Source organism: Rhipicephalus microplus, chromosome 8 (genome assembly GCF_043290135.1).
Source record: "Rhipicephalus microplus isolate Deutch F79 chromosome 8, USDA_Rmic, whole genome shotgun sequence".
NCBI lineage: Eukaryota > Metazoa > Arthropoda > Arachnida > Ixodida > Ixodidae > Rhipicephalus > Rhipicephalus microplus.
The window spans coordinates 132310319-132324130 of NC_134707.1; the positions used below are offsets into that span (position 1 = coordinate 132310319).

General features: G+C 45.5%; 1 protein-coding gene across 1 annotated transcript in view; it reads right to left on the minus strand.

Annotated features, from left to right (window-relative positions):
- The window catches only part of LOC142768376 (uncharacterized), a 40518-nt gene extending 27116 nt beyond the window's left edge, over positions 1 to 13402 (minus strand). Inside the window, exons 1-2 of the mRNA XM_075870347.1 lie at positions 13387 to 13402; positions 13048 to 13146 (exon numbers count right to left, since the gene is read on the minus strand). Coding sequence (XP_075726462.1) covers positions 13048 to 13146; positions 13387 to 13402 — 115 coding nt within the window. The remainder of the gene's footprint in view (positions 1 to 13047; positions 13147 to 13386) is intronic.
- Between the last annotated feature and the right edge of the window lie 410 nt (positions 13403 to 13812).

Sequence of the window (13812 nt, forward strand, 5' to 3'; positions counted from 1 at the left end):
GAATGAATTACACGATGTACTAAATAAGTTGCGAGTAAGGTTTCCGGCTGTGCCTATGTTTCTCCTAGGTGACTTTAACTTCCCTAATGTTTCGTGGTCTCCCCCTTTGCCAATAATTTCATCAACTTCTGCTGACAGTGCTGCCTTTCTTGATGTGTGTTCAGACTTTAACCTCACCCAGCTGGTTAACGCTCATGATGAGACAAGCGCAAAAAATACACACACTCAGAGAGGACACAGGCAAGCGCTTACCAGCAACTGAAATTTATTTCGAAGCGTACACTAATAAATACAACACACGCATGAACGTCACTTCCCAACTTCCCCTGTCATCATCAAAAACGTGATAATACAAAATATGCACGCGCCCACAACCGAAAACACGTACCAAGAACTAAGAAAAGAAAACGTAAAAAACCAAAAAACATAGGTATAAAACGTAACACAGAGAAAAACACTGGGTTATGTGACGTCCAAAAAAGCAAATTCCGCATCTGTTAGTAAAACTGACGTTTGGCTGACGCAACTGTCCCCTGCTTTCCTTATTTTATATGCTTCCATTATTTCTCTCGTCGTCCGCTTGTTGTGCCTGTCAATTATTCGTGTTTCGTAAAATTTCGGTTGGCATGTGCATTCCTTGCAGTGCATCGCTAAGTGTGAGTACGGGGCCCCCTTTAGTGAACTCTCATGTTCACGAAGGCGCACATATACGCACCGCCCCGTCTGACCAACGTATTCCTTTTCACACGTGAAAGGAGGTCCGTATACAACATCTTTCTTGCACTCAACGTACCTCCTGCAATGCTTTATGCTGCATTTTTTCGATTCCCTAGTTCTTTTCTTGTTAGCTAGCCTTTCCACTGCTGGACAAATCTTTGATAACTTGTTTTCGGCTGAACAAACAACCTGCACGCCATATCTTAGTGCACCTTTTTTCAATCTATGTGAAATATTGTGCAGATACGGGATCACCACTGTCCGCTCTCTTTCACCCTCAACTTCTCTCCTCTCTTGGCTTGTGCCAATGATTGCATTTTTTTACTTCCCGACGATTCTTCTCAGAGGCCAAAAGGATACATTCATCTTGGTAAGCGGCTCCCCTCAAGCGCTTGATCTGCGCAGGAACACTTTCATTCAATGAGTGTACGCACGATTTTATGAGGGCAGCTTTGATGCAAGAAGTTGCAATCCCATTCTTTACTATCTTCGAATGTGCCGAATGATAGCTCAGCAATGGTTTTTCCGATCTAGGGTGATACATCCAACACGTGTGCAAAGGAGACAAATTAATTTTTATTTCTAGGTCTATAAACTGAATGCGTCGTTCCTTTGGCACTTCAAAGGGGAACTGCAAGCCACACCCGCTTCTCCTAAAAGCTTTTAGAACAGTCACTAACGTGCTCATACCTGGATCGTTTTTCACCAAAACAAGGTAGTCATCTACAAATCTAAACAGCTTCAGATCCATACCATCTAGCTCTTTACCTACTGCTGTGTCAAGTTTGCTCAAAAAAACATTGCATAAGATCGGGGCGATACTAGACCCAACGCAAATCCCATCCTTCTGGACGTACACTTCTTCATTCCACCCCACTAGCGTGGAACTCAGATACATGGCCAAAATCTCCATAAAACCTTCTACAGACACACCGCAGGCGTTACAAAAAGCCAGTTCATCATTTCTTTGCTTCATCATTTCTGCGCTTGTCTCATAATGAACAATTACCAACACGCCCAATTGGCAGTCATCCTTAATGGTTAATGCTCCAACCCGCATTACCTTGTCCACCTCCTCAGTTCTAGACTTAGTGCTGACGACGCATCCCGACCTAATTAAATCCCTATCAGTTATTCCGGGCGTAAGCGACCATCTAGCTATTCATTTTAACATGACTAAAACAACTAAAAGAAATGATAGCTCAAAAGTTTTTAGGGACTACAAAAGAGCCGACTATGTTTCAATTAATAATGAGCTTCAGCTTTTCTTAAACGAATACCTTTCGCAATTTCTGGAAAGGTCCGTGCAAAGAAACTGGAATTCGTTTAAGCAGAAAGTAGCAGAACTTACCAATCGTTTTATTCCACTCCGCAGAATTAGGCAAAACGCAAAGTCCCCTTGGTTCACGCTTACACTAAAACGACTACTGAATAAAAAGAAACAAATTTTTCGAAGGGCAAAGCTAACTAACAACGCGGAAAGGTGGTCCGCTTATCATCACGCAGCTGACGAGTACACTCGCGCATTATCCGTTGCAAAAGAAAATTATTATCAACAAACGCTTCCCTCCCTGCTTGCAACTAACCCACGGACATTTTGGCAGATGAATAGGGGAAATGAAAAAAGGCGATAGAATTAATCCATAATGATAACAGCCGTGTACCAAAAGAAGAGTGTTGTGTCATTTTAAGCTCTGTGTTTTCATCGTGCTTTGTTAAACCTACAGCGCTTTCCTTTTCCGATACCCCCACCCACAACTTTGTTCCCATAGAATCCCTTTTACTTGACTGTGTCGGCATAGAAAAATTGATAGAAAACATGAAATTAGCCAGTGCTCCAGGTGAATACGGTATCTGTGCAAATTTTTCGCATAATACCTCTGTTTACTCATATGTCATTTTATGTAAGCTTTTCACACAGTCTTTGGAATGTCATTGCCTCCCGGGCGACTGGAAAGCGGGAAAGGTGGTTTCTCTTCACAAATCAGGTGACGTTCATAACCCCCCGCAATTGCAGGCCCATATCGTTAACAAGTATACCGTGTAAGCTCATGGAACACGTCATCTACTCCCACATAATCACTTTTTTAGAAAACAGCTTGTTCCTTAGTGATCACCAGCATGGATTCCGGAAACAGTACTCGTATGAGACCCAACTTCTCTGCTTTACTAATGACCTTTTTCTTGCCATTTACTCTTCTTCCCTTGTTGACTGTATTTTTCTCGACTTTGCTAAAGCTTTGGCACTGTATGCCATAAACTGCTACTGCTAAAACTAAGCAAACTTAATCTTGATGCTAACATATTAAAATGGATTGAATGCTTTCTATTAGACCGCTCCCAATTTGTAACTGCGAATGAATGCAACTCTCCCCTCTCACCCGTAACCTCTGGCGTCCCCGAAGGATCCGTTCTTGGCCCACTACTCTTCCTTATTTACATTAACGATTTGCCACATAACATCTCTTCTTCTATTAAACTTTTCGCCGATGACTGTGTTATTTACCGAGAAATTAAAACCCCTTCTGACCACCTTGCCCTTCAGTGTGACTTAGACAATGTTTCATCTTGGTGCGATACTTGGCTAATGAAGCTTAATGTTACTAAATGCAAAGTAATGAGAGTCTCACGTCGAACATGTAATATTTCTACTAACTATGTACTTAATAATTCTCTCCTTACTAAAGTTAGCTCATACAAGTACCTTGGCGTTACAATTTCTGACAAACTTTCCTGGCAGTCTTACATTGACCTTATTAAAAACAATGCTAACCGCACACTTGGTTATTTACGCCGTAACTTCTCTCTTGCCCCGATGCAACTGAAACTTCTGCTCTATAAAACTTTCGTCCGACCGAAGCTAGAATATTCATGATCTGTATGGGATCCCCACGTACACATCCATATCAGTAGCATCGAAGCAATTCAAAATCGTGCCGCTCGTTTCATTTTGTCGAACTATTACCGTACAGCAAGCGTAACCCATATGAAGTCAACCTTAAATCTACCCAGCCTATCATTTCGCCGCAAAATCTCGCGCTTGTGCCTCTTCCACAAGTTGTACCATACCATGCACTCACTGAGTAACTCGCTTTTTTTGCCGCCATCCTACATTTCATCCCGCAGCGATCACCACTTCAAAGTTGGAATTACAAGCAGCCGTACAAACCTCCATTTTAATTCATTCGTGCCCAAAACAAGCACGGACTGGAATCACCTTCCCGCTTCCATCGCATCCATCACTGACCCGGCCAACTTCAAGAGTACCATAAACGCATACCCTTTTTAAACATGCTCCATTTGTTTGTGCAGATTGTTACTTGTTTTTCCTCCACTCCTCTCTGTAACGCCTTGTGCATTGAGAGAAAATAAATGAAATGAAATGAAATTCACTGCGTATTTCACAGGCTCTTGCCGCCACACGGCGCCATAGCGAGCTCGAAATCCGTCGTAGTGAGCCAGCAATGTAGCAAGCTTGCTTGGCACAATAGCAGCAGAGGCGAGCAGAGGCGAGCCACCAGCACAGCAAAAAATGTGGTTCACAAAAAGTACAGGCTGCTCGAACAAAAAACAGTTGAAGTATTTTTTCTTCTGCGCCATGCGGGTGCAGCAGTCAAACAATTAACGCGAAGGTCAGCGCCGATACAAGGAGCCCCATGAAGATGCCCATGCGGGTGCGAGCAACGACCACGACTGCATGCAAGTCGCCTTGTTCTTTCTGTCGCTCTGTACCTTAAACTTCTCAGATTGAGGATACTTAGTTTTGTGCGAGTGAAAAATAAGGATGATAAAAACTGCAGAACAGCAAACATTTTATGATCACTATCAGTCGTTCATCGTATAGCTGTGCCGGACTCCCGGCAGAGGCTTCAGATGCGTTCACACTTAGCCTCGAAGGGAGCGAAAGCGGAAAACTAGCCGGAATTTCACTCGCTTCTCCACCTAACCGGTCGGAAAACCACGCCGTGAGGTCGTAACTAAAATATCAGTCCGAGATCGATGTTCCTGCCACCTGAAAGCGAACCGTCTTTCCGTTCCATGCCTTTGGCTGCACTAGTTCAAACCGAGTGATCTAAATGGCTGGCCACTAATTCAAGATAGTAGCAATGCCCCGCCGCGGTGGTCTATTGGCTAAGGTACTCGGCTGCTGACCCACAGGGCGCGGGTTCGAATCTCAGCTGCGGCGGCTGCATTTTCGATGGGGGCGGAAATGTTCTAGGCCCGTGTGCTCAGATTTGGGTGCACGTAAAAGAACCCCAGGTGGTCTAAATTTCCGGAGTCCTCCACTACGGCGTCACTCATAATCATATAGTGGTTTTGGGACGTTAAACCCCACATATAAATCAAGATAGTAGCAAAGCCGTCGACATTGCTCGCATGACTTGCATCGGCTGAAATTGCAAACTACTCGTGCAGCACGACGAAGCTCGACGACCTGAATGAGGACGCGTTCATCGAGAGCCTAGTTTGGATTACGATTGCCGATGGATGGTAAAATGTCATCCCGTCAGAAAGCAACTGCGGACGATTCTGTGTTAGATCGCCATTAGCCCAAGGTTGACGCCGACCTGTGTGGCCCACTGCGCGACTCTCGTCTGGACTACTGGGTCTCAGCTAGTCAACCTGTACACGGTGCAGCAAGAGTGAGCCGGCATGCCTCAATGTGCCTTTGTTTCGTGCACAGCAGGCTGAATCAGCCGTCGCCGCTGTTGGTGCGTTCAATCGTGTCGTTTATGCTGGCGTATCTCCCGAAACAGCGTTTGAAAAGGCGCGAGGTTTTTTCAAAAGCGACAGTCTTTCTTAGAGACCTTAGACACAAAAAAATTGGCCGCGTATCTGCATGTTACACTGCAAATGTAGTCGAAAGACGATAATCTTGCGTCTGGAGAGTGTGAACAAAGCGTTTATTTGATGTTCTGCGCAAGACAATCGGTGAATGGTATACTGGAGGTGCTGCGTTAAAGTGACTCGAGCATGCAGTGGAGGCGAACGATCGCGTCTAGTCACGTCACACGTGAGACATGACCGCTATCTTGAAGTTATCTCACGTCCGTCTTGGAGGTGACAAGGTGTAGAATGCAAGGCGACGGGTAGATGCCGCCACCGTGTCGCCTTGGCAAAGCGTTGTAAATACTTGCTTTTTCGTGCAAGCGTTGACTGGTCAGCGCAACGCGATGAACCCAATGGTCCTTTTAATTACTTATGTGTGCTTTTTCTAGAAAGTTATACACACACATACTATTAACGTGTTGTTATGGTGCCTCGGATATGCATAATAATTGCTTTTCAATTGACAATCACATTAGTACGAACGCTGAATCTTGAGCAATCTTGGTGAGGTCTGCGAATGGGGTCGTCTGTTTGGCGTATTGTTTGGCCACTTTGGTGCCATTTAGGGTACAGACCAGAATTTTTGTGTCGAAGGCTCTAAGAAAGACAATTGTCTTTAAAATTCTGGTTTGTCTGTCTGTCTGCCTGTCCGCCTGTACCTTTGTTTGTTTGTCCACTCTTAAATATTAATAGCCTACCACCATATTAGTAGCCAAATTGAACAGAAGCAGCACAATGAGCAGAGCAAATATTAGTGAGCAATAAATATTGTCAATATTTAAAGAATACCTTACAAATTCATGCTTACTTTTTAAGTTCCAAGTAAGTTGTCAGGCAAATAATAAATTATATATAAGTGTTCATCGAACTGGGTGCGCGAGAGGAACACAGACACGAAGCAAATAGGAGGCACTCCCATGCAGTTCGCTGAACAATTGTGAATTACCAACTAGCCCGCCTTTCCCTCCTATTGCAAATTTTAAATATTTCAGTGTGGCACACGCCTAGCTCGTGGAGGACGCTTACAGCCCTTCACAGAAAGAGATTAATTTCGGAGAATTCCTACCAACGCGGCAATATATACATGAACGTTGCAGTAGCTTTACTTGAAGCGCATGTCAATTTTTACTCAAACTTACATAATACAAGGCCGGTTATGATAAACAGTTCATCATCACTTTACCACATATCTCTGTTTTTGTGATATCTGAACACCCACTGCGTATTGACAATAGAAACTACTTGTGCATTGCAAGTTAACAGAGATGGAAGGCAGTGAGTTCGCTACAAGCACGTTTATCAACATGCATCCCACTTCCCCATCTTCATACTTCCAGCACGCTCTATGTTACGCTGTGGTGTCTCGGTGCACAGTAACCTGCTGGTAGGGGAATGGCACTTCAGACAGCGGCTTATACCACAAAACCACATCAAAGTAGTGTGACCTATATGCAAGTATTATTGAAGAAAGGCTGCCTTTTTCTTGCACATAAATAGAAATTCAGTGTTAAGATGAATTATCCAATCATACAACATACAATTTTCGTCACCGCGAGGTCGTAAAATAGCTAACTCGGTGCAAAGTATCCCCCAATAGGAAGTCTTCCTCCAGTGTCGAAACATCGTACAATTAGCCTGCTGGACAGCCAATGTCGATATGCACACTGTCGTCGTACTTCAAAGCATATTGTACTAATAAGATTTCTATTAGGCATACGTGCTTACACGTATCACTCACTCATGGTGGTCCTGGTAGATCGTGTCGTTTACTCAACAAGCCAAGCAGCACTGCAGTGCAGGGGCTCCGGCGGGCACGAGCCGGAAATACGCTGGATCGCCGAGCGCAAGTAGGAATTCAAGATGATGATTGTACTAAGCAATCATTTTAGTGCCACTAGCAGGAATCGACGGACGTTTGTAGAGCTGTGCCGTAAAAATGAATAAATAAAACGCTTACCCGAGAAAATAGTGCACTCAGACACTTGTTGTGTTTCTGTGTTTGTAGACTAGATAATAATATCTATAATATTATAATCATAACACTAACATAATAGTAAAAACAGTATCAGTAATAACAAGAAGTAAAGGTGAGTTTGCACATTCACCTGATATTTTTTGGCTAATAGCAAATTTTAATGAAGATAAACGCTGCACCGTGTCTGATCTGGATGGCGAAAAACTATTTGGTGGATTTGTGTTAGAACATCTTGTCGCCTCACAGGTGCAAGGTGTTAAATTTTCACTCGGACCCAGCAATTTTTAGTATTTTTCATTTTAATCTCTCTGAACTTTGCGGTCGCAGAAAACACTGTTTTTTGCTCACAACCAACAATGCCCCCGCAGCAGACACCGACGCCGCTGTTTCTCTGAAATCACCTCTTTAACGCTGTTGCGTTAAAAGTGCGCTTCATGCAGTTCACAAAAAAAACTATGCTTTTATTTTATATCTACTGAAAGATATCATACATGATATACAATAAAAGGGTCTTACCAGCGTGAAAAACATTTATTGGACTACGGGAGACAAAGCGCAAATGGCGCCACGCTATTTTGCAGCTGATTCAAGGTCAATTTAAATAGCTCGCGAAAGTTTGAATGAAGAGTGGTCCGAAACCTATTGTGACGGACATCAACAACCGCGTGATGATTGAAGCAGGTCTAGGTAAAAAGAGGACAAATAATGAGAACAAAATAAAAGCAAGTGTGGTGTTGTGGCGCCAGCCTTGAGAAGGGTGTGCACGGTTTGTCATGTTGTGGGTTTTATATATAGATGGCAGTGCAGACTAGCACACGTGTCAGTAACCAATTACGTGTGTACGTGTTGTTTCGTGGTGTGGTTTTAATAAACGGCTGCTGGTCAGTCGAGTCGTTGTTGGGCTTCCCTGGAATACGTTTGGCTCACTCGTGTCGGTGGGCTGATTGCCGGCGTGTGCCGAGTTCCGCGTCCAGTCGTTGGTCTCCTTGCCGTCGTTCGGACGCCGCCCGCCCGCCGACACAACAACATGGCGACGAGGATGTGGGATTTGTTCTCCGCAACCATCAAGAATAGTGAGGGAGTTTTCGTACTGCCCGTTTTGAGTTCTACTAGGACTGATGCCTCTGGCGTCCGCGGGGAGTGCTAAGCTTTGTGAGTTCTTTGTGTGCAGGCACTTTGATTTAGGCCTTTCCTATCAGGTATGGCTTTTTTCGAACGCCTTCCTGTACTTCTTGATGTGCCGGGGCCACCCCAGATTTCATGGCCTAATTCTTAAAAATGTTTCAGGCCCATCTCGAAGAGGCCGGCGGCAGCGGCTGGCGCGACGCGCGTCGCGCGTCGGCACTGGTTAGGCTATTAGGAAGGGAGGCACAGAGAAGGTAAGTTGCGGCAGCAGAACAAGAGGAAGCTCAAAACACTCAGGGAAATGCGGCGTCAATTACGCCAAGTGACGAGGCGCCCACGTCAGCGTCTGGAAGCGATTCATCTTTTAGGGCCTGTTTGAAATTTCAAACGCCTGTGGAACAACTTGATCGGCTTTTCGCCGCGTCTCTCAACCTATTGGTAATACGTCACGAATTCACAAGTCGGCGGCAACTGTCCGGGGAAAATTTCTTGGAATATGTCACGGTTCTAAAAGAAAAGGCCGTGAGATGTATGTTTGGCTTAACGTACGCGGAACGCGTTTGCGACCGACTTATTAGAGAGCTTTAGTACTGCATACGCTGCGCACGTGGCAGCGTTGCGTACGTAAGGACGCCACGTTCTGCGTAGTGCGCATGCGTAGACCGCAACGCGCACGTATCGCGTTACGTACGCAGCCGCTACGTACGCACGCATGAGATGCGTGCGTGCGTACGTATGAGGTGATCGCGCCGCTCTCGAACAAGTTCGCGACAGTGCGAGACTTCGTTTTGCAAAATGGCGGCATCGAAGGCAAGCACCGACCGGCTCTGTGGCCTAAAATATGGCCATAATCTGGCTATAACACTTGGATTGGCTCCCATTGGCTGTCAACAGCACGTGCTTCTATTTTGACATACCAGATGGCGCAACACGCTTCATGCTCGTTACTTACGCGGGTACTACGGCGTACTAAAAGCCGATTAGTAACAAACGACGCCACGTAACGTAAGGCGCTTGCGTGATGCGTACGTAGCACTTTTCCGCAGTACTAAAACTCTCTATTCACGGTACCTCCAACCCGCGGGAAAGAGATAAATTGCTTGCGCAAGGGGAAGAGATGCTGTCATTAGAGAAGGCCGAATAAATTGGGCGGACCTTAGAAGTGTTGTCGGTGGCTAATTGAGCGTTTGTTTCGGGTCTACCTGAAAGTGTTCAAGTGATCGCACATGGCGTGCAAGATGGTGGCGCGAAAAATAAAAATGGCAATAATGGCCGAAGCAACTGGGGAATACGCGACGTGGCCAGAACGTATCCGGAAGGGCGTGACGTCATAGAAGTTCCAGAAAGAACAAATGATTACTTTCCCCCACAGTCATCGTTGGAGTACCGGACTGCAGTTCAGAATAAAATGTCTCGAGGTGATTTACCGCATCAAGCGTGTGGCCGCCGCGGAAGCAGATATCATCGTTCGTTTTTCCAAAATTGTTCAGCAAAGAATCGGCGTTGTCACAAGTGTAACACTCTGGGACATTTGGAGATGTGTCGCAAGACGGACCAGGTCCAGAACGTGTCTGCCGGGGAAGTCGTCGGCGTCGTACTTGAACGCCAGGTTCATAAACAAGCGTCAAGTTAGGCAGTGGTATCTTCCCATCATCCTGTGACGTACGTGCTTACAGTTGGCGTTGCATCCAGAAAAGACTTCCAGAAGTACGCGGTGGTCGGTGGTGTCAATCTGCTACTGTTAGTGGATACTAGAGCGTCTGTATCTGGAGACTGTCGAAGACTTCCAGCGTCATTTCGGCAAACATGTCCTGTCCGAGGCTGTCGCAGACCTGCAGAATTTCTCGAAACAGAGCACCAGAGTCACCGGCTTTTTTCAAGCTCCAATGACGGTGTTACAGCGCTCCTGCACCATTGTTTTCTACGTCACCGACAAAGGCACAACACTCTTGAGGCTTGATGCCATCCAGCGACTGGGCATCCAGATCGATGGCGCGACGTTAACATGTCGTCTAGCATTATGTGCAGTGCAGTGTCCCTCCAACGTGCCTTCCGGCTTCGAGCATCTCTTCAGAAACACGTTGGGTCTCGTCCTATGCTTCATTCATCGAGTTCAACGACGGTCAGATGTGACTCCGGTTGCATTCAAGTTGCGACGGTTGTCTCTAACTCTTCGGGACCAGGTGTCTACCGAGCTACGACGACTCGAGGACTGTCATGTCATCGAACGTGTTGACGCTTCGGAGTGGGTTTCGCCACTCGTCGTCGTCCGCAAAAAGAATCGGAGCATCCGACTATGTGTGGATCTCCGACAACCCAATAAGGCAATTGTCATCAATTGGTATCTTTTACCGCACGTTGAAGAGTTATTACAAATGTTTCATGTCGCTACATATTTTTCCAAGTTAGACTTAGCGTCTGCGTATCATCAGTTGTTGTTGGGAAGGAGCAGTAGAGATTTAACGACGTTCATAACACATGATGATTTGTTCAGGTTTAAGCGTGTGTGCTTTTATCTGGCATACGCGCCTGCATTTTTTCAAAAAATGATGTCACAGGTCTTAAAGCATTGCAAAACTGTAGTTTGTTATCTTGATGATATTCTTGTGTGGAGGAAGACTCAGCCTAAGCTTGACGCGAGCCTCATTGCGGTTTTGACTCGTATAGCAAACAGTGGCATGAAGGTACACGATAAATGTCTCCTCGATGAGAGATATTGGTGGCCACAAATGAATAATTTTGTAGAGGAATATGTAAAGCTTTGTCATGTCTGTCAGTTAGCAGATAAGTCTGCCAAGCCTCGTCTGGAGCCGTTGCTGCCAGTCGAATGGCAAGACGGGCCATGGAAAAAATTAGGTATGGATATTGTCGGCCCAATAGATGTGTGCTCTCCATGGTATGTCGTAACATTGGTGGATTACTATTCTAAGGGGCCTGAAGTTCTTGGAACGAATAGAATATCAGAAGAGGACGTCATTAAGCTGCCGGACTGGTCATTTAGCCATGAAGGGCTACCAGAGGTATTAATTACCGGCAATGGTCCACAATTTGAGTCAAAGCAGTTTGAGAACTATCTTTAAAAAACGGCCTTCGCCACGTGTTCTCGTCAAATTATTATCCCCAGTCCAGCGGTCAAATAAAACGCTTCCATAGGGTTCTGAAGAAACAGTTACAGGTAGCTAGACGGGGGGGGGGGATGATCCTGCAAAACGCATCACGGAGCTTTTAAGTTCATACAGAGTCACTCCACGTGCGGGGAGAGGTCTTTCGCCAGCTTTTTTGCTGCATGGCCGTCAACCTCGCTCTAAAATAGACATTAGTAACTTTAAGATCCGTCATTAGGTATCAGGGTTACAAGCTTATTTGCTTCAGGTTCGTAATATAATCTCGGCAAAACAGCAAAAGAGCAAAGAATAATTTTGATAGAAGAAAAGGTGCTCAGAGACACCGCATAAGGGTAGTAGACTTGGTTAAAATAATGTTCTATAGGAAAGGAAATTTATAGGTATTGCAAGCCTCATAAGGTGCAGGCTCAGGTAGCGCCGGTCACTTTTGTGCTAAGTGAAGGCAAGAAAGGAATGCTTTCGAATTGACAGTTATTTCTGAAGGTTCCTTAGAGAAGACGGCTTGTCCTACGCTACCTGAAGAATTAATTTACGCTTATTCTAACATACACAATTGAGATAGTCAGTCCCCTAGTTCACCTGCTGCAATTGGCTTCCACCCAGATCTTCAAACAGACTCTCAATTATCATAGCTCTCGGTTAATGAAAAGTCTGAATCAGTAGTTCCTCAGGGAACGTTGCGATGTCAAGAGGACCCTGTTTCGCAGCCTTCGATAACTGTTCAAAATCTTATCAATGCCGGAGAGAGGGAAACGAAGGGGCAACGGGGTTTTCGAAGTCGACCAAAGATGGTCGCAATCCACCAAGTTCTTCTGCGGCCTCTTCACAACCGCGCCGTGAGACAAAGCTCCCAGAGTCGTTTAAAGACTTTTTGACATAAGTGCGGACATCATGGAGATTCACTATGGCATTGTGTGTTGTCTTGCATGATCGGGGAATGATCCTGTGTGTTGTGGTGCCACTCATAATTGTACGGACAGATCATTCATCTCGCCGTTGGTGTGAAATTAGTCAGATGTGTAGACACTCACGGGTCTGTGATGACTGTTTCCATCGACGGGGGAATGGTTTGGTGTTGTGGCGCCATCCTTGAGAAGGATGTGCGCTGTTTGTCGTGTTGTTGTGTGTTTTATATATAGATGTCATTGAGAACCAGCACAAGTGATTGCCAGTAGCCAAATACGTGTGCACGCGTCACTTCGTCGTGCGGTTTCAATATACGGCTGCTGGTCAGCCGAGTCGTTGTTGGGCTTCCGTGGAGTTTGTTACACTCACTTGTGTCGGTGGGCCGATTGCCCGCGCGCGCCGAGTTCCGCGTCCAGTCGTCGGGCCCCTTGTCGTCGTTCGGATGCCACCCGCCCGCGGACACCACAACTAAACGTTTATATTAAATAGTGTTATTGTATTTGTTACAAAAATTAGTAGACTACTTAATTAAGGCTTTAGTCTTTGGTATGTTGTTGAGCACCCATTGTTTTTTCGTTCGGTTTCAGAAGCAGCGGGCACAAGAAGGCAGTCTGGTAACATGGCCCAATGGTTTTGGGGGTGTATCCAGGCACTATGCTATCAGAGCTTGTGTTTAGTTCGGCTTGTTTTTTTGGTTTGGCGCATTACCAGGTCCACGAGACATCGTCCACTTTTTTGTCTTCAGTAGTTTACTTATTTTTTATCTCCTGTTTACTGATGTGACATTGCAGAGCTCAACAAGCTCACAGAATGTGTAGATGGCCGCTCCAGTGACTGCCGACTGCTTTCACTGCAACACGGCCAGCGTGCCCTTGCCTGTAGTGACTTTGAACGCGACAGGCTAAGCAACGACGCGCGTTACTCTACGACTGCGAAAAAGTATATTTTCAAACCTTCTGTCTCGCTGCACGGGTTTTCAACGAATGAGCAACGTGAGCTTTCGCACTATTATGCTATTGTGCTAGTGAACAGTTCTCTCCAATTGCCTCTGCGAAGTTCTTTTTTTTTTTGCACGTTGCGAGTACGTAATTTGGCTAATAAAAAAACTCTGCTTCCTCAATCTTTGCTAACTTT